The 22,103-nt window shown below is 35.2% G+C and overlaps 1 protein-coding gene across 3 annotated transcripts in view; it reads left to right on the top strand.

Moving 5' to 3' along the window:
* Positions 1 to 22,103, top strand: part of ESCO1 (establishment of sister chromatid cohesion N-acetyltransferase 1) — a 76,286-nt gene that overhangs the window by 50,292 nt on the left and 3,891 nt on the right. For 2 of the 3 annotated variants that reach the window (XM_043558434.1, XM_043558433.1), the window contains 4 exons: positions 541 to 672; positions 14,135 to 14,224; positions 17,532 to 17,675; positions 19,461 to 19,648. In XM_043558434.1, the coding sequence (XP_043414369.1) occupies positions 541 to 672; positions 14,135 to 14,224; positions 17,532 to 17,675; positions 19,461 to 19,648 (554 nt within the window). Of the gene's footprint in view, positions 1 to 540; positions 673 to 13,468; positions 13,593 to 14,134; positions 14,225 to 17,531; positions 17,676 to 19,460; positions 19,649 to 22,103 lie in introns of those variants that run through there. The other variant, XR_006293957.1, reaches the window with a different exon arrangement.

Raw genomic sequence — 22,103 nt, 5'->3', positions numbered from 1 at the left:
ATGAAAAAAAATTATAAATTACTGTTAATAATTTTTAATAATTAACTGTTTTAATAGAAAAATTAATATTACCTTTTCTCATGAGTTTTTGGTAACATCAAAATATTCTTTTTAATATTTATAAACTAGAATAAAACCATTAAAGAGAACATACTTTTAAGACATTAAAAAAGGAGTCTGTGAAACACAGACTAAGCTTTAACAGTGTAATTATTGCAGATATAAAAATACATCTTCATTCTCATTTATAGAGTATTTCCTGTTGAGGGCTTTAGGACTAAGATTGTAGTGTTAAAAGATATTTCTCAGTTCTTCTTAGTTGCTATTAAATGCTGTGGAGTGAGTGGTCAGATTACTAAAATTAAGGACTTAATAAAATTACACATTAGATTTCACAATTTAACATCTTACTTGTTAATCAACACTGAACATTATTCATTGTAGATTAAATACTTCTCTACTTGATGTTCCCGTTATAGCTTTAGAAGCTGAATTACTCCTTTGGGAGGGAAAAACCTTTTGTTTGTTATTTATAAATAGGATGCAGGACAAAAAAGATTTGGAGCAGTTTCCTGTAATGTTTGTGGCATGCTCTACACAGCTTCAAATCCAGAAGATGAAACACAGCATCTGCTCTTCCACAACCAATTTATAAGTGCTGTAAAATATGTGGTAAGTGAAATTCATGACTTCTAAAATGCAGATAATTAGGTCAGCATCTTAAAGACATGAATTGCCAAATTTAAGTCATTGACAAATTTTTTAGGAAATAATAATATATACAAAACCCTGGTAGTATGTATACTGGCTTATTTTAAAACAAAGCCGAACATAAAACCAGCTAACTTTATTCTGGCTGGCTTGTGTTGTGGGATTTTTTTTTATTTAAGGTACATATTTAAAGTAGTTATTATACCTCATCTCTTCTAACAAATAATGCTATTCAATTTGAGTATTTAAAAATTTTTCTTTAGTGATTATTATTAACTGTTGATAAGCCTTTTTAATATTCATAATAGCTTGGCACAAGTTTTTATTTGAGGACTGATAGTGATATATATTATACCAAATAGATGGTTTTGCAATTTTTATTTACCTTCTTTTTGCTATCATGAGAGTTTTTCTTTATAAAATTAAAAAAAAATTTTTAAAGGTTAAGATCTCAGAATTTGTTGTATACTTAAAAAGAAAAATCCCACAAAGCAAGTACATTTTAGTATATGTATTTTAGTGTATGTGTATTTGAGACACGATGGGTATTATTTAATAGTTTCTGGAAATTGCAAAGTTTTAATCATTTTGAACCATTTCAGATATCTTGTGAAATTAGTAATTTAATGTAATTGCCGTTTACCTATATCTGAAATGGAATCTATTTTTTTCCTATACATGTTACCTTCAGTACTGTACACTCACATTAATAAGACCTCCAGGATATCTGAACTGAGATCACCAATTCATTTCATGTAGATTTTTACATAAGCAACAGATGTTGGATTTTTTAAAAGATCTTTATTGGCTTCAGTTAAATTCTTACCCTTATCTTTGGTTGAAGGGTTCATGTTATTTCATTTATCCAATTAATTCTAGGCAAAATACGTAGAGTTTTCTTTTCTTTTTTTTTTTTTCTTTTTGGGGTCTTTACTGTGGTGATTCTTTATATTCCTTATTTTATCTGCCATTGCCACACATACCCCCTTCTGTCACTTAACTAAATGCAGTATGAACTGTGTGGACGTGGAGTATCTATAGTTAGATACTGATTTATTGTTTGAAATTTGTACTTTTCCAATTTTACTATATTAATGCTCTTACAACTTGAGAAAAATAGTTCTATCAGTAGCTAAAGTATAGAATACTATGGGGCAAAAACATTTCATTTAATATACCTAAGTCTCATAGAAGTTCTCATTTTACATCATCTGATTCTTGTAATTGCTTTTGTAAAATTATAAGAAGATTAGGTTTAAAAGACTTAATTCCTCATCTTAAGGGAACTTCTTAATTTCTGAGAGAAAAAGTAAAGAAGTTAATTAGGAAATACGCACTCTGTGCTTCCACAGTACTAAGGGAAGCTGGTTTATGGAACAAGGTGGAGTCATTACCTTCTAAACAAATTCTGGCTCTTGAAAAGCTATCAAGCCATGTAGCAACTTAGGGAAGATTGATTCCTACCCCAGCCCTACCCCTCCTCCCACCCCACCACTTTGATGGGACAGAGCTATGGGTTATTTTATTATTTTTGAAATAAGCTCAAGAGAAGGAATTGAGTTTAGCAGTTGGCCGACCTTTGCTAACATCAAGATCAATATTTTTCTTTTGCTGTTTTCAAATGCAGATTATACATAATCTAAGACTATAGAAACTCCTCCAAAACATTGTAGCATTCTTATGTAATGTATGGAGAGAGGATAAAAACATACATGTTATGTTGAAGATGTTCTGCTGTGATCACAGCTCTTGATTTTGGATTGGGACATTAAACATTTATTGGGCACCTAGTATGGTGCTTTGCATTATTGTACACTTACAGGGCAGCTAGTGTTGGCTAGTGTTGTGTTTTTGCATCAAGCACTTTTTTTTCCTTTTTAAAAATTGAGTTATAATTGAAGTTTAATCACTTTTTAAGTGTTTGAGAAAACATGTTTTTTTTTTTTTTAATACTGATTTTATCTGTTTATGTTTCCTGGAGAGAAGCACATAGAAAAGAAGTCATTTGGTGTTCTGGCTTTAATTAACTTTAAATGACAATATTTGGGGACTGGAAATAAAGTTTTGTTCTACTTAAGACCTTTTGAAAATAGAATAAGTTAGACCCAATGAGAGTTTTACTTTTTAAATTTTAATCAAATGTTTTTAAGGAAATAACTAGCTTTTCCTTTGGGTAAAAATTTTCTCTTAGATATGGTAATAATCTGTGACAGTTAAGAAAGAATGGCTAAAGACCTTTACAAAAGATCAAAATGATATTTAAATTATTTAGTTATCATAGAAATTGATGCTCACAGAGCCTTATTTTTTTTATTTATTTTTTTATTTTTATTTTTTGGTTGGCAAAAATATTTTCTTTTTCTTTATCCTTTTTGGTTTGGGGGTAGGGGAAAGAATGATGATGCTCTCTATTCCGTACCCCATCTGCCTCATGGATACCATGTGAGGAAATTCATTTTATCTAACTTATTATAAGCTGTTTAGAAAGTAACTTGTTAATGCTTCAGGGGGAGCCTGGACTCTGGTTTACACTTAGAAACACTTCAATTTCCCTTCTTGAGCTGAGGTACTCTTTACTAAAGGTGTGAAGAGAAAGCAGGAAAAATTCTTCCCAGAGCAGTGAGCAATGTTGCCAGGCCTGGAGCCTATCCAAAACTAAGTTATATTTTGAACTTTAAGTAATGTATTTGGGTTCTTTGCAGAAAAATTTCTAACTTAATCCTTTTGTCCTCTATCCTTCCTTATCTCCTTTGAATTAATTAACACCTGACTGAATGAATCCTCTGTGGAGGGTTCTACTCTCGGAGGTATATGATATGCCTTTGCCTTCAAGGTTAGGAGCAAAACCTGAAAGAAATGAAAAGTTAGCAAGAGATTTATGTAACTACTAAAGCAGTAAGTCAATACTAATTATTTAAATTCAGTTATAAATTAGCTTTGCAGTTCAGAAGTGATAATTTAGTAAAGCAGTGATCAGAAGAGGGTTTGTTTTCATCGGTGAGGAAAAATTAAGACTTGAATTTTTTTTTAAATGGACAAAAGGAGGTCATCTGTGATTGGCATAGTATAGCCAATGAGAAAGCTTAACATCTGTGTGGGGAATAATGAATAATTTTTGTTTGTTTGTTTTTACTGAATCAGATTTTTGTAGGTAGTAAGATTAGAAAAATGCATCAAATCAGATTGTGATACTTTGATTTTGATGCCCTTTGGCCTTTTTTCTTTCTGTTCTTTCAGATGTTGAAGAATTTTGAGAATTATGAATGATACAGTTAAGTTTAAATAATGATCAAATAATATTTTGATAGAGTGTAGGGAGAGAATATTTTAGTGACATATAAGGAGAGAATAGTATGTGTTTGTGGTCTGTGTGGTGTTGGATTATTAGGGCGTTCGTAGAAAAGGGGAAAATCGATGATCAGAACAACTGAAGGAAGATTTGACAGATTTCTGATTGGCTACAGAGCCACACTCTCCAGCATTGTAATACTAAACCATCAAAGTAAAAATGTTGTTCCTCTTCATGGGAGGGGATAAAAGTTACAGCAAAGGGAATAATAATGAATGGTATTGTAATAGTGTATGGGGACAGATAATAGCTACATTTGTGAAACTTGTATAATGTATAGAATGTATAGAATCGTTGCACCTGGGTGGCTCAGTCGCTTCATAAGGTAAGCCCTGTATCGGGCTCTGTGCTGACAGTTCAGAACCTGCTTGGGATGCTATCTTTCCTTCTCTTTCTGCCTCTCCCCTGCTCACATGCACTCTCTCTCAAATAAATAAACTTAAAAAAATAGTTTTTAAAAATTACCCAGTAACTCTTGCTGAGTCTTTAATTTTTTTATGTGAAATTTGAATACATATTTATTTCTATATACTTTTTCTGTATTCCTTTTAAGGTGATTAGGAAAGAGGACACTGGGTGTTAAAGAGAAGTAAATAGAGCAGGAATAGAGATTTTTAAATCTTGGGAATGGAAAAGGAATCTGAAGCAAAGTAGCACTGGCCCTTAGAACTGTACTGTGGCATCACTGGAATAGGGAGCAGGTATATTTGTAGGACGGACTGAGAGGTCAGAGAATGGTCTGAGTTTCGTTGAGTGTCTCTGCTTAAAAATAAGGCTATATATCAAGTTTGTTTCTCTCTTCTCTGATCCTGATTTTTAAATTTTCTACTTTGTTGCATCTTTTTAAAAAAACATTTTTTAAATGTTTATTTATTTTTGAGAGACAGAGAGAGAGAGAGACAGAGTGTGAGCAGGGGAGCGGCAGAAACAGAGAGGGAGACACAGAATCGGAAACAGGCTCTAGGCTCTGAGCTGTCAGAACAGAGCCTGATGCAGGGCTCAAACTCACGAACCATGAGATCATGACCTGAGCCGAAGTCAGATGCTAAACTGACTGAGCTATCCAGGCACCCCCTACTTTGTTGCATCTTAAATACTTAGAGTATTGTGGTATATAAATGTAGGATGGGAGCGGGACTTCCAAATCTTAGAAAATAATTTTGCTTTGGAGTGGAAGGCCACATAGTCCGATGTGGGACTTGATCCCACGACCCCGGGATCATGACCTGAGCCGAAGTCAAGAGTCAGACACTCAACTGAGCCACCCAGGCGCCCCCAGTTTTTCAGTTTTTAAAAAGAACTTATAAACTCTCAGGAGGGAGAATTTATAATGTATCTAGTGGCAAACATTTCTTTAATCTGTTCTTCTCTACTTTTCCCTATTTCCGGAAGTGGTGCCACCCTGTAACTCATTTCCTTAAACTGAAAACTTCTGAATAATCCTTCAGTTTTCTTTTTGCACTCCTTATACTCAACCCATTAGTAAATTTCACCTTCAAAATAGATTCCAAATCCTCCCACTCTGTCATGTCCATTGCTTCCTCTCAAAACCAAGCTGTCATCATTTGACCACTTGTGTAATGCTTTCCTAACTGGTTTCCCAGCTTCCAGTTTTGTTTCCCTACAGTCTTTCTCTATGGTGCCTACAGCCATCTTTTAAAACTTAAATCTTCAACTGGGGACATGAAATATATTGTGTTATATTTGATACAAGTTAGGCAAAATAAAACTAGCAGTAATGTACCTCAAAATGTAAAAAGCAGTCCAAATTTGAATTCATTGTAGCGATTAAAGATTTGTTAACTAGGATTGCATATAGAATTATATACCTAATTAAATTTAGGTGCTAAAGTGGTTCATTCCTCATTTAAAAAAAATAGTGAAAATAATTTAACTCTGTTTCTTACCATTTGTAAGACATTATTATGGATCATCATATACCAGTGAGTTTTCTTCAGTTTGTATTTAAAATTCTCCATGAGATATATTCTACTTTATGCATATGAAGATAATTCTTATCCTTCTCTCACAGGATATACGTACATCTTTGGGAGTTTCATTTTCTCTATTGAAATCTTTTTCACATAGTTTGTCCATCTCGTCCTTTAAAATCTTTAACATATTTATTACGGAAATTTTAAAGTTCTTCTATTTTTTAATTTTTCTTTTAGGTTTATTTATTTATTTTTAGAGAGAGAGCACGAGCAGGGGAGGGAACGAGAAAAAGGGGGATGGAGAGAATCCCAAGCAGTGCAGAGCCCCACGCAGGGTCTAAATGCACAAACCGCTAGATCATGACCCAAGCTGAAACCAAGAGTTGGACGCTTAACTGACTGAACCACCCAGGTGTCCTAAAATTTTAAAGTTTTTCTAATTCACATATGTGGGTCATCACTGAACCTGTTTCTATTGACTTTTTTCTTCTTGATTTTGGAATATCATTTCCTAATTCTGTTTATGGTCTTTTTTTTTTTTTTTAATAGACTATTTTTTTTTTTTAGATCCATTTTAGGTTTATAGTGAAATTGAGCAGAAAGTACAGAGACTTCCCATATATTAACCCCCACCCCATGTGTTCAGTATCCTCACACCAGTATGTTTGTTAAAATTGATGAACCTACACTGACACACCATTATTCAAAGTCCATAGTTTTTATTAGGGTTCACTCTTGGTCGTGTACATTCCTTGAGTTCTGAAAAATGTCTAATGACATATATCCATTATAGTATCATAGAGAATAGTTTCACTGCCCTGAAAATCCTCTGTTCTCTTCCGTTTTTATCCTTGCCTTCCTACTAACCCTTGGCAATTGCTGATCTTTTTTTACTGTCTTCATAGTTTTACCTTTTCCAGAATACTGTACAGTTGGAATCATACAGTATTTGTTTTTTTTCATACTGAGTTCTTTCACTTAGTAATGTGCGCTTAAAGTTACTCCATATCTTTTCATGGCTTGATATAACTCATTTCTTTTTAAAAAGTGCTGAATAGTATTCCATTGTCTGCATGTACCATAGTTAATTTATCCATTCATCTACTGAAGGATATCTTGATTGCTTCCAAGTTGTGGCAGTTATGAATAAAGTTGCTATAAACATCCATGTACAGGTGCAGGCTTTTGTGTGGAGGTAAGTTTTCAACTCCTTTTCATAAATACTGAGTGTGATTGCTGGATTGTATGGTAAGAGTAAGTTTAGTTTTGTGAGACTGCCAAACTGTTTTCCACATTGGCTCTACTATTCCCACCAGCAGTGAATGAGATTCCTTATTGCTCCACGTCCTTGCCAGAGTGTGGTATTGTCATTTTTCTGGGTTTTGGCCATTCTAATAGGTGTGTAGTGGTATCTTGTTTTCATTTGCATTTCCTAAATGACTTATGATGTGGAGCGTTTTTCATATGCTTATTTGCCATCTCTATATCTTCTTTGGTAAGGTGTTTGTTCAGGTCTTTGGCCCACTTTTAGTTTGGGTGTTTTTTTTCTTGTTGTTTTAAGAATTCCTTGTATCTTTTTGGATAGCAGCCCTTATCAGCTATTCATTTATATTATTTTCTCCCAGTCAGTGGCTTGTCTTCTTATGCTCTTGATGGTGTCTTTTGCAGAGCAGAAGGTTTTAATTTTAATTTTAATCAAGTGCAGCTTATCAATTCTTTCTCCCATGGATTGTGCCTTTGATGTTGTATCTAAAAAGACATTGCCATTTGGAAGGTTATCTGGATTTCTTCTTTGTTATTTTCTAGGAGTTTTACAGTTTTGCTTTTTACATTTAGGTCTGTGATCCATTTTGAGTTAATTTTTGTGAAGGGTTTGAAGTATGGTATCTAGATCCTTTTTTTTTTTTTTTTTGCATGTGGCTGTCCAGTCATTCCAGCAACATTTGTTGAAAAGACTGTCTTGTCCCTGTTGTTGCTATTTTATCAAACATCAGTCGATTATATTTATGTAGGTTTATTTTAGGACTCTCTGTTCTGTTTCACTGATATATTTGTTTCTTTTTTCACCAGTATCAGACTGTCTTGATTACTGTAGCTTTATAGTAAGTCTTCTTTTTTTTAATGTTTTATTTATTTTTGAGAGAGAAGGAGAGAGACAGTGTGAATGGGGAAGGGGCAGAGAGAGAGGGAGATACAGAATCCAAAGCAGGCTCCATGCTCTGAGCTGACAGCACAGAGCCCAGTGCGGGGCTTGAACCTGCGAACTGTGAGATAGATCATGACCCGAGCTGAAGTTGGATGCTTAACCGACTGAGCCACCCAGGTGCCCCTGTAGTAAGTCTTTTTTTTTTAATGATTGATTTTTTTTTCGAAAGCTTATTCTCAAATGTACAATAGAATCTAAGAAACATTTCATTCTAACTGTAGATAGCAACAGCTGGTATGAAAAGGAATCCAGATGTTTAAACAGGGATAGAAATAAGTATCACCATTGCCACAGACACAAGGAACAGCTTACTTTTTGCCAGATTTCTTAATTCCACCTGTGGCCAGGGGACCCCTCCCCACGGCCTTTGCTTTAGCTCCTTGAGTTTCTTCTACTCCTCTTTCTGTTTGAATGCCTTATCTCATCCATCTCCTTGACCTGCTTCAGGGACTGACTTCATGCCACCTTCATGGCTGGACATGGTGCCTGCCGCTCCTTTCCCAGACTGCCACTGGAAGGGGTCTGGATGTCAGGTAGCATCAGTCTTCTGACTGTTCCTCTCCTTCAGTATCGTGTTGGCTGTTCTACCCTTTTTGCTTTTTCATATAAATTTTAGAATCATTTTGTCAGTATCCATAAAATAACTTGATGAGGTTTTTGATTGAGATTACATTGAATATGTAGATCAAATCAGGAAGAACTGACCTCTTGACGGTATTTAGCTTTCCTGTCTGATCTCAAAATTTTTTTATACACTGCATTGGAATTTCTGCAGTTTTCCAGCAGTTTTTTTTTTTATACTTTATGCCTTGGGTAACTATCAAATGTAACTGAATTTTGACGGAGCTAATTTTAATTTTAATTTACTTTCATTTCTGAAGACTTATGATTTTGAAAAGAGATGGGTTTAAAAATTAATTATTTCAATACATAATAATTCTTAAACTTGGCTGTTGAAATGTTTTTTCAAATTGCTTTTGTACTTATTTTTAAAATTTTTATTGAAATACAACATGTAGGGGCGCCTGGGTGGCGCAGTCGGTTAAGCGCCCGACTTCAGCCAGGTCACGATCTCGCGGTCCGTGAGTTCAAACCCCACGCCAGGCTCTGGGCTGATGGCTCAGAGCCTGGAGCCTGTTTCCGATTCTGTGTCTCCCTCTCTCTCTGCCCCTCCCCCGTTCATGCTCTGCCTCTCTCTGTCCCCAAAATAAATAAACGTTGAAAAAAAAAAATCTTTAAAAAAAAAAAAAAAGAAATACAACATGTAGGGGCGCCTGGGTGGTGCATTCGGTTAAGCGTCCGACTTCAGCCAGGTCATGATCTCGCGGTCCGTGAGTTTGAGCCCCGCGTCAGGCTCTGGGCTGATGGCTCAGAGCCTGGAGCCTGTTTCCGATTCTGTGTCTCCCTCTCTCTCTGCCCCTCCCCCGCTCATGCTCTGTCTCTCTCTGTCCCAAAAATAAATAAACGTTGAAAAAAAAAATTAAAAAAAAAAAAAAAGAAATACAACATGTAATCGCTTCTCGGCCTTTTGGCTAAGATCAAATGAAATACAACATGTAAAAAAAAGTACACAAATAATGAATACACAGCTTAATATGGTGTTTTGACAAAGTCAACACCACCCATATGACAAGAAACATTACTGGCATCTCAAGCCCCTTTGTGCCCCTGTTGCATTCACTCCTTTTCCTTACCTTAGGTCTAACTGATATGCTGACTAGATTTGTTTTGCATTATTTTTCACTTCTGTTGTTTTTTTTTTAATGTTTATTTATTTTGAGAGAAAGCATATGCGCATGTGAGCAGGGGAGGTACAGAGAGAGAATCCCAAGCAGGCTCCGCGCTGTCTGCACAGAGCCTGACAGAGCTTGATCCCATGAACTGTGAGATCATAACCTGAGCTGAAAAATCAGGAGTCGGATGCTTGACTGACTGAGCTACCCACGCACCCCTATTTTTCACTTCTAAATAAATGATGCTTGAACAAGCCTTAGGTCATTGATCGTGTTTTGGTGATGGGTGGTTTGAATTTTCTAAAATAAAAAGTTTAATACAACACACACATACACTAATGAATGCCCATGTACTTATCATCCAGTGTTAATAATTAACAATTCACGGACAGTCTTCTTTCATCCAGCCTTCTAAGTTATTTTGAAACAAACCCCAGGTGTCACATTATCGTTTTGATAGATATTTTTAAATCTGTATTTCTACAAGATGAAAAGATGACTATTTTTACCATAAAAGTTCTTTATTTTTTTAAGTTTGTGTATTTTGAGAGAGAGCACACATGAATGGGAGAGGAGCAGAGAGAGAATCCCAAGCAGGCTCCGCACTACCAGCACAGGGCCCATCTCAGGGCTGGAACCCATGAACCGTGAGATCATGACCTGAGCTGAAGTCACGAGCTGGGTACTTAAACAACCAAGCTACCCAGGCACCTCACCATAGAAGTAATTTAAAGAATATACCTACACCTTTTTTTAATTTAAAAAAATTAAAAAAAATTTTTAATATTTATTTTTGAGAGAGAGATAGAGAGCGAGCAGGGGGAGGGACAGAGAGAAAGGGAGACAGAGGATCTGAAGCAGGCTCTGTGCTGACAGCAGAGCCTGATGCAGGGCTTGAATCCATGAGCCGTGAAATCATGATCAGAATCAAAGTCGGATGCTTAATGGACTGAGCCACCCAGGCGCCCAAAGATAACTGCACCTTTAAAGAAAAATCAGTTAATTCCTTACTATCAGAGATTCCCTTAGAGTTCAAAGCTCTCCAAATATAATTCTCTATACTGTTTATTTGTTTGAATTAAGATCCGTATATTGGCATTCGTTGGCACGTCCCTTAAGTCTCCTTTAATCTGAAGGTTCTGTCTTTTTTTCTTGCAATATTGGTAGTCTTTTCAAAAGCTGGTTGTTGTTTTTATTTCTCAAGGTATTTTTTTCATGGGTATTCTCCTTTAGCCTTTTTATGAACGTGATTAGTGTGAGGTTTAAAAATTGGGGTATAATTTACATACAGTTAAATGCACAGATCTTGGTGAATTTTGGTAATTGTATAGATAGATCAGTGTTTCCACCACTTAATGTATATTGTTTTCAGTTAATACCCTTTTTAAATGGAAAGAGAGGAGAAATCCTTTTCATTCTTTAGATTCTAAAGTTTAGAGTAAGTACAGTGGCGAGGAACAAAAAATAATCATTGATTGCTATTAGGAATATAAAGCTTTTTGCTTTTCACAGCCAGATAGGTGAATTAAGAAAATTTGGGGTTTGGAAAATATTACTTGCTACCAGAGGGATATATGTAACATTTTAGAGCTAAAGGTGAGAAGTGTATATGCACTGGGTTGGAATTTGCATCTTCGTGGAAAGCAGTGGCTGTGTGGTTATTCCTGTAAATTGTATGCACCCTTCCCCCACAGCCTTCACCTCTGCCTCAGTTGCAGGCAACAATCTCCTCTAAACTTTTTAAATTTTTTTTTTTCAACGTTTATTTATTTTTGGGACAGAGAGAGACAGAGCATGAACGGGGGAGGGGCAGAGAGAGAGGGAGACACAGAATCGGAAACAGGCTCCAGGCTCTGAGCCATCAGCCCAGAGCCTGACACGGGGCTCGAACTCACGGACCGCAAGATCGTGACCTGGCTGAAGTCGGACGCTTAACCGACTGCGCCACCCAGGCGCCCCAACTCCTCTAAACTTTTTAAAGTCAGGAAGATCATGTGGTTATTAACTCCAGGAAAGAGATAACTACAGTGGAGGCATATAAATGTCTTAAGTATGTTATTTGACAGACATTAGCCTACTTGGTTCTTTCATCTGTCTGTGGTTTGAATTTATTGTTTATTTAACTTTGGGGACTTTATTAATCAAGTTGGGTTTTCTTAGAGTAGGGCACTGATCTTAGTTTGATATCATTATTAAGGTAGAATAGAAGTTACTGAGTGGCTACTCTGTGTGAGGAATTATCTTAAATACAACTCTCTTAATAAGCAACTAAGTGATGGAGGTGATGACAGACATTTTGTACATAGCCTAGATCTGGAAACAGAGAATTTGTGATTTGTACAAGTTATATAGCTAGTAACTACCAAGAACAGGGCTTTAAACCCTGAATTTTTACTCCAAAACCTTTGAACAGTTTTCACTAAAATACACTGTCTTCATGAGTATTAGAAACCTAAGAAATAGTAACTCTGCCCTTTGCAAATGCTTGCTGCTTATATGTATGTGAAGAAACAGTCATATATAAAACACAAAATTTTGTCAAATCCAATTGTGATAGAATTTCTGCATGAATGTGCAGGTCTCAAATTGTTTCAGGAGAAAGTTTTACACTAAAAAGTCAGTAAAACAAAATAATTTGTCTAGTGCTTATGGTGCAATATAATGACATTAGACCAATATTTTTGTTTTAAAGGTAATAGGTAAATTGATCAGATTTTCTTTAGATAATTCAGCTCAGGATATGACTTTTTTAGAAGTGGGGGTTACTTAAATTTTCTAGTTCTTCATTGAATTTATAGTTTAACTTTTAAGATGAAAAAGTCTGTTTTCATTTTATGGAAAGTGGATATATTTTAAAAAGCTTTTCCTAACTTAACATAGTAATATAAATTTGTTTTAAAAGAGGTAATGTCTTTTATACTCCTTAAAAATTGCTTACCTAAATTCAGATTTAATTTATATTTTGAAAAAAAAAATGACTTCTGTGTCTATTGTTTCTGCTCCTTTTCAAATTTTGAGAACCTTTTAACCAATCATAATTACAATCAACTGAATTTTACTTTATCTTTGTGTGCTCTGTTTTTTAAACAAATTCTCATTTTAAATACTTCAAATTGTTACATTTACCAAGCTTATTACTAGACTTTTTGTCCCTAAGATCCTGCCCCTCTCCTAAAAAGCCATTCTAAATTTTTTAACAGAAAATCAGCTTCCTTTCAAACTTGCCATAGTATTAAAAAAAATGTAGTTGTCTTTTTCTTGGTTTTATTGAGCTTTCATAGTCTTAAAAGATTTCAGAAGATCATGGTTTTCTCTAATAGAAGTACATACTGCTTCTTGAAAGGTTTTTTTGTTTGTTTTTGTTTTTATTTTTGTTTTTTAAATGTAAAGTTGATTGGGTAAGGCAAATGGAACAACCAGTTAAGCTCATTCCTTCTGTACTTATTATTAACTTCAAAGCTCCTAGTTTTAACCTCTGGTTCAGTCCCATCTTACTAGATTTAAGTGGTTTTTGTTTTGTTTTTTTTTCATGCAGGTTCTGCTCATTAATCACCACGAGTGTGGATCTGAAGAAGAGTTTATTACCTCTCTTTTTTTGAGTATGTTTAACTTCAGATACACACAACGTAGCTTCTCCTTCCCTATTAGATTCTTAGAAGGTAGTTATATTTTTATAGTCTCCTTCTTGTGACTTTGATAGTTGTGATCAATAAGAATAAAAACTATTCCTTACTACATACTGGGCTACTGCATGCAAATCAGTTCATTTAAAACCTCCTGGAGGTCTTTGGCATGCCAGACATAAAACCATGAGTGTTTGTTTGTGGAGGTAACCATGTTCCAAAGGAATTTAAGAGTTCTTTTATCAAGAAACTGGGAGAGTTATCTTTCAGGCTCTGGGAATCACTTCTTTTAAGGGGCTTGCTTTTGGTGTGTGATTTTCAAAATTAATTTAAAATGGGAAATGGTAAATTAAAAATATTCTTGTGGTATTAGATTTTTGAATGATTAGTATAGAGAAGTTAGCTTGTATTTTACCTATTGTATGCTTAACAAAATAGCTGATTGTATCATGTAAACATTAATGAGAATATTTTTCCATGTTTGCAACTTTTAGACACAGCAATATATTTTTCTTCTTGTACATGAATATGATAAATGAAATATGGTAACAAAATTCATTCATGTTTTTTATATCTAGGGTTGGAAAAAAGAAAGAATTCTGGCTGAATATCCTGATGGCAGGATAATAATGGTTCTTCCTGAAGACCCAAAGTATGCTCTGAAAAAGGTAAATTTTCAGTGAAATTTCATGTAGAATGGATAATGTAATTTTGTAGCCACTTTTAACAGTGTAATGCATTATTGGCATAGCATATTTTTTTTTTTTTAATTTTTTTTTTTCAACGTTTATTTATTTTTGGGACAGAGAGAGACAGAGCATGAACGGGGGAGGGGCAGAGAGAGAGGGAGACACAGAATCGGAAACAGGCTCCAGGCTCTGAGCCATCAGCCCAGAGCCCGATGCGGGGCTCGAACTCCCGGACCGTGAGATCGTGACCTGGCTGAAGTCGGACGCTTAACCGACTGCGCCACCCAGGCGCCCCTGGCATAGCATATTTAAACACCAATTCTGAAAACAAGCAATAAGCATTTAAAGAATAAAGAATACAACCCAACTGAAAAATTATGCTTTAAACTTGTAATGAGTTTGGGATATGTGAAATAAATTTTTAGTGAATTGATTACTGTCCCATATTATCAGTAAATTGAGTGATGATATAATAGGCATGCTAGTTTATGATGCCACATAAGTGACTTTAAGAATCAGAATTATAATTAAAATGTGAATAACTTTGAAAATTAAAATGAACAATTTTAAAGTTTCATGTTGAGAGTAAGTTCTTATTTTTATTATTTTTATTTTTTGAAGTTTATTTATTTTGAGGGAGAGAGAGCGAGCAGGGGAGGGGCAGAGAGAGAGAAAGGGAGGGAGAGAATCCCAAGCAGGCTCTGCGCTGTCAGCGTGGAGCCCAGTGTGGGTCTCGACCTCATGAACTGTGAGATCATGATATGAGCCAAAATCAAGAGTCAGATGCTTAACCGATCAAACCACCCAGGCACCCTGAGAGTAAATTTTTAAATAAAAGCTTATTGCAGAAGAGGATATAATAGTAGTAATTCTGAGATTAAGCATGGGGTAATCATATAATGTTAAGAGAAAAAAGATAGATTCTGATTTATAGTTATAATGTAGAAAACCTAAAAAGATCCTCTTATCTAGTGTGAACCAGGTTTTACTCCAACTTAGAGTTCCATACTTTGAAGGTTTGGAGAAATAAACCAGAGAGATAATGAAGTCTGGAATCATTCTGTTACGTCAAGTATCTTTTTTTTTTTTTTTTCCAATTTCCACATGCTTTTTCAGAAGTACCTTGTAATGTACAGCAATGGGTCCAGTTGTCTATATGTAAATCTTAATTTCACTGAGCTATGTCCAGAATGTCTAGAAAATGCAAGGAAAATGATTTATTTATGCTTATTTTTAGATTAACAATTGGACCTCTTTAAATTTAGGATAACTTAACCAATAGCTCAGTTGGTTAAGCGTCTGACTTCGGCTCAGGTCATGGTCTCGCAGTTTGTGAGTTTGAACCCCACATCAGGCTCTTCGCTGACCACACAGAGCCTGGAGCCTGCTTTGGAGTCTGTGTCTCCCTCTCTCTGTCCCTCCCCTCCTCACATTCTGTCTCTGTCTCTCTCTCTCAAAAATAAATAGCTATTAAAAACAATTTTTTTTTTAAATTTAGGATAACTTCACTTGAAAGGGAGGTTGAAAGAAACATTTTAACCCTATCATTTGAAAATATAGCTAACATTCTACTTTATCTTACTGTTTTTGTATTATCTATGACGGGACAATCTCAGATAACCAAATAAGCCCCCATACTACACCACTGCCTAATAATATAGACAATAGCATTTAGAATGACACATAACTTTGCCCCCTGTCTTATATTTGAAACATTGATCCTTGTCATAAAAACAAATATTTGTTAGTTAATATTGGATTAGTGATTGACTAAATGAAAATTATGTAGTTTTTGGAATTCCAGCCATTACCATTTGGAAATGAACAGTTGCTACACCACCACATGTGGCATTTGGACTTTTCGTAACTAAGAATATTAAGTAAATATGAACATCCTCGTTTTAGTTTCTCAGGGCAGAATCTTAGTAACAATGCAGTATGTTACTAGTTAATATCCCATAATGGGTTAAAAATGAAAATCTAAGGAATTGTGAGTCATTTGCCTTTAGGAACTGAAATATGAGTTGTATTATGGGCTCCTGTTCTAGGATTAAAAGGACTTGAGTTTTCATCCCTGAATAAAGGATTTATTACATGGTATTCTACATATCAGAGGTATGAAGACTTAATGCTCTTAGGGGTTATTTTCACTTTAAACTTAGTAACACAAATGAGTATTTGTTGGACTGATTATTTGCATTTGCTAAGTGTTTATTTATTTTTGAGAGAGCCTGAGCAGGGAAAGGGCAGTGAGAGGGGGAGAGAGAGAATCCGAAGCAGGCTCCATGCTGTCAGTGCAGAGCCAACCTGGGGCTCAATCCCATAAGCTGTGACATCATGATCTAAGAAATCAAGAGTCAGGTGCTTAACCAAATGAGCCACGCGGGTGCCTCTTGCATTTTTTTTTTTTTTAAACTGGGGAAAGAAGTAATGTTTGAGTACTTACAAAAACCTTTTAGTGCCTACAAGACCTAGAGCTTGTATTTGACCTTGACCACAGTTCTAGGAGGTAAACTACAAGAAGCAGGGTTTGATGTCATATTAGTATTTAAGGATTCAAATCTCTGCTCCTTGGTTTTCTAGATGTCCGGTATCTGACATGGGAAAGTTACCTTTGAATTTTCTTCCTTGCACATGTAAAGTGAGGAACCATAGACTTTGAAGAGATGTTGGACCTAAGTAAGATAATATCTGGCCAATGGTTGATAAGGAATAAACATGTGTTTCTTTCCTCTCACTTCCATTTTACTGATGAGAGTACTAATTAAGGCTTGGAAAGAAAAGTGGCTTGCCTGGCTAAGATTCCAGTGAAGCTCTCTCCAGTTCTCAAACCCGTGATGCTTCTAATGGGAAGCTTTAATGTTCTTATTGTCCGTTGTAGAAACTCTCACTGTTTTTGTTCTTTAGACTGCTGGTCTTGGCATTACTGTCCATTTCTTACCTCATTTTGCACATTGTTCCGCAGGCCTTGAAAAACAGGTCAGTAGGTCAGCATAATCATTCCAATTTTTTTAATTTAAAAATTTTTTTATTTTTAGAGAGAGTAGGAACTGAGAGAGAGAGAGAGAGAGAGAGAATATCTTAAGTAGGTTCTCTTGCTCAGTGTAGAGCCTAACATGGGGCTTGATCCCTAGAGCCAACTGAGCCACCCAGGTGCCCCCCAAAGAACTCTTTAAACAATGTCCTGCTTCGAATAATACACTCAACTTACTGAACTGTAATAGTATATTTTTACATCTATACATTGCTTTTTTTGTTACAAAAAATACTGTTCTTTATTTGGCAGGTTGACGAGATTAGAGAGATGGTTGATAATGATTTAGGTTTCCAACAGGCTCCACTAATGTGCTATTCCAGAACTAAAACACTTCTGTTTATCTCTAATGACAAAAAAGTAGTTGGTTGCCTAATTGCGGAACATATCCAGTGGGTAAGTGACTTTTAAAGAGTGTTCATATGTAGTTTGGTGGCTAAAGGGTTTACTGTGTAAACTTGAATAACATAATCCTGGTAAATTTATCAACATTTGATGTAAGAAGGAAGCATGTGAATGTCAGATTTCCTGTAATTTTTTATTAAGTGGAATTGTATCTTGCGTGAGAATTAGTTTCTCAAGTTAGTATATAAAATAAAATTTTATAAATTGAAAGCACTGTAAAATTTTGTGTAGGAAGTTTCCATGTTGGAGACTAATGTAATGTATGCCTCAGTCGCTTTAGTACTGGAATGAAGCAAAGGCTGGCAAACTGTTGCCTGAGGACAAAACCCAGCCTGTTTTTGTAAATAAAATCTTACTGTAAAATAGTGATATCCTTTTGCTTACATATTGTCTGTGGCTGGTTTTCCACTACAAAGACTGAGTTGAGTAGTTGCAGCAGAAGTCAGGTGGGCTACAAAGCCTTTCTTTATAAAAAGTTGCCCATCTCCAGAATAGATCACCATTTCTTTGGTTGAGTGCTAGGTAAGAATTTGGTTGGTATTTAGGAGCCAAATTGTACAAAAACTAAATAAAAGAATCACAATAAAAGGTATATGCTCACATTGGGTAAGTTATGTACTAATAGACCAACTTAGGAGAACAGAAGATTCTGTTTATGCTCAAAGAAGGCATACCTTATTTAAATTGGCTTTTTTCAGCTGAGCTCTTGTTCATGAATTCAGTGCACATTGGATTTGACTTTTGTTCAGTTGGTATCTTTTAGTATCTAAATAGTTGCCTGCAAATGTATATTTTATCATAAAGTTTTCTAACGAAACAAAGTCAAAACAAGTCTGCATGAACTAATTTCTATATGTTAAATTTCAGCCTTAAATTGTATAGCTTTATGAATCTTGCTGTCTATTTTCACAAAATTGATTTAAATGAATAGCTGATAAGGTGATTTGGGGATATAAATTTGATATGAAATGGCTTGCAGAGTTTGCCATATTGAAATTGAGTTAATTTTACATAGTGCAAACCCTTGTATTTTTTTCATTTCTGTTCTGCCTAGTTCCACAAATGATTTTTGCAGTGTTTAGAAGATAGTTATGTAATGGTTGTTTGTTGTTAATTCTTCATTGTATTGTCTGATTGTTTTAAGTTTTGTACCATGTCCCATCAGAAGGCTGGTTGTTGTCCAACTAGACTGGTAGAGGAGACATCATGCTTTTTAAAGCACTTTGCTGGTTTTTTTTTTTAAGTGACGGGAGTGTGGGGAAAGCAGCTTTTAAAACTCTTGATTCTTCTGCCATTCCTATTCCTAGTTCTTGCATAGCTGTGAACCCTAAAACTGTGGCAGCAATCACACAGACAGTTGTTACGACTGCTGAGTTCTTCACATGTGCTTTGCTGGTCCTTGGAATGTGGGTAATAGAGGAAAAAAATAACATTCAGTTGCCATTATGGGCCAGCCATGATGGCAAGGTATTTTGTATGTATTACCTTATTTAATTTCTCAACAGTTTTCTGAAAGAGGTGATAAATATCTCTAGTTTATAGATGAGGATCTCAAATCTTAATTAGTTACCTCTCTCATGGTGACATAACTAGTAAGTGAATTAGAATAGAATGGAGATTCAGGTCTATTTCCTGCTAAAGTGGGAGTGAAAATATACGTGACTCCCATAGTTTAAGAAGCCAGACACATGTAGTGATCTCACTAAGGTTAGTACTAGACAACTGATAATTAATATTCTTACTTTAAAACTTTTTCCTCTAATTTTGATATATTAGGGCTACAGAGTTATAGAAGAGAAACTTCCAGTTATCAGGTCAGAAGAAGAAAAAGTCAGATTTGAAAGGCAGAAAGCCTGGTGCTGCTCAACATTGCCAGAGCCTGCAATCTGTGGGATCAGTCGGATATGGGTATTCAGCATGATGCGTCGGAAGAAAATTGCCTCTCGCATGATTGAATGCCTAAGGTAACTTGATTGTAATTCTTCAAGTCATTTTCTGTTGTTCTAAGATTTCAGCAGATTTTTAGTATAAAGATTGGCATTTAATTAATCTTAAATGTATAATCTTTATCTTCTTAATTTAAAATTTGCATAAGGTTGTCAGCATATTGGATCTGTGTTTTTTATGTGAAGTTAATCTGAGGGGGGAGAAAGCACTATCAGTTAAATACTGGTAAACCATTTTTGCTTACTTGTAACTATATTAGGGCAAAATAACCCACTTATTTCAAACTGTGTTCAATATCAGAGAATTTTAAAGAAAATCAGATCAGTGTGGGAAGTTTTTTGGGAATTTAGCTTTTAAGAAAATTTGTCTTAATTTAAGAATATTATTTGTAAATTATTTAAGTCTCTTACTAGTTTTTCTTTTTGCTTTTATTGCTTGATTTTAAATTAAAGGTATAGAGGAAAAGACTCAGATAAATTGCATGTTTTTTTTGTTGTTGTTCTTTTAAAGTACCTTTGCTAACAGATTAATGGAGGTTCAAATTAATCATGCAGATGAGGTTTTCATGTCAGTCTCTTGTTTTTGTTTATTCCTAAAATCCCTGTCTGCGATTACTGTAGGTATAGCTTTCAAAGTAATTCATCATTGTGAGGTCATAAGGCTCTAGAAATCTTAGAGCCTTAATGTGTTTCTGGTCTCTTCCCCCTTATTTTATTGTGAATACTGATCCAGGAGGGCTCAGGTCTACCCACACTTTTCATGATGAGTGCAGGCAGGTATATTTCTAGCTCTTTAAAAACTAAACCTGGAAAATGCAGCTGCTGAAATACTAGTCCTAAATATGAGGGCATTGCCCTTCCTTTGTTTTTTTAAATGAAAAGCAGTTTTATTTATCTTTAATTTTTTTTTAAGTTTATTCACTTAGAGCAAGAGCGAGCACAAGTGGGGGAGGGGCAGAGACAGAGAGACAGAGAGACAGAGAGACAGAGAGAGAGAGAGAGAATCCCAAGCAGGCTCTTCACCATCAGCGCAAAGCCGAAGTCAGATGCTTAACCAACTGAGCCACCCGGGCGCCCTGCCCCTCCTTTAAGATTACAGTGTGAAAATTCTAATAGTCTGTATCCTGGCTAATAAAAAAATTTTTTTTTGTTAAAAACAGCCGTATTGAGCTGTGATTACGTAGCATAAAATTCATCTATACAGTCAGTGGGTTTTAGTATATTCAGAAGGCTGTGCAACCATCATCACTTTCCAATTCCAGAACATTTCCATCACTGTCCCCCCACAACCCACACCTGTTAGAAATCACTCCCCATTTCCCTCTCCCCCACCTTCTTACAATCACTAATGTACTTTTCTATCTGAATGAATTTGCCTATTCTGAACATTTCATATAAATGGATTCCTATAATATATGACCTTTTGTGACTGGTTTATTTTACTAAGCATGGTTTCAAGGTTCATCCATGTTGTAGCGTGTATCTGTGTGCTTCATCCCTTTTTTTATTGCTAAATAATACCCCATTGTATGCATATACCACCTCATTTCATTTATCCAGTCATCAGTTGATGGATATTGGGTTGGTTATACTTTCTGGCTGCTATGAATAATCTATGAACATTCATGTACAAATTTTTGTGTGTTTTTATTTCTTGGTAATTGGTTTGCACGTTTTTATTTCTCTTGGTATATACCTAGGAGTAGAATTGTTGGGCCATATGGTAACTGTTTGTGTAACATTTTGAGGAGCTGCCAAACTGTTCATTTATCAAAGCAGCTACACTATTTTACAGTCCCTCCAGCCACATAACAGGCTCCATATCCTCACCAACACCTGTCATAATTTTAGCTATCCTAATGAGTGTGGAGTGGTATTTTGTTTTGGTTTTGATTTACATTTTCCTAATGACTAATGATGTTCACCATCTTTTCATGTGCTTATTGGCCATTTATATATATTTTTTAGAGAAATGCCTATTCAGATCCTGTGTCCATTGTTTTTCTTTTTCTTATTATAATAGTTCTTTATATATTCTGGAGACAAGTCCCTTATCAGATATATGATCTCCAAATTTTTTTTTTCAAATTTTTATTTAAATTTTAGTTAGTTAACATATAGTGTAGTATTGGTTTCAGGAGCAGAATTCAGTGATTCATCATTTACATATAATATCCAGTGCTCATCATAACAAGTGCTCTTCTTAATACCCATCACCCACTAGCCCATCCCCCACCCTCCTCCCTCCATCAACCCTTAGTTTGTTCGCCATGTTTAAGAGTCTCTTACGGTTTGTTTTCCTTTCTCTCCCTCCTCCCATCCCCCCCCCCATATTTTTCTGTTTTGTTTCTTAAATTCAACATATGAATGAAATCATACGGTATTTGTCTTTCTCTGACTGACTTATTTCATTCAGCACAGTACACTCTAGCTCCATCCACATTGTTGCAAATGGCAAGATTTCGTTCATTTA

The sequence above is a fragment of the Prionailurus bengalensis genome, chromosome D3 (genome assembly GCF_016509475.1).
Source record: "Prionailurus bengalensis isolate Pbe53 chromosome D3, Fcat_Pben_1.1_paternal_pri, whole genome shotgun sequence".
Classification (NCBI taxonomy): domain Eukaryota; kingdom Metazoa; phylum Chordata; class Mammalia; order Carnivora; family Felidae; genus Prionailurus; species Prionailurus bengalensis.
This window is presented reverse-complemented; position numbering and strand designations above follow the sequence as displayed.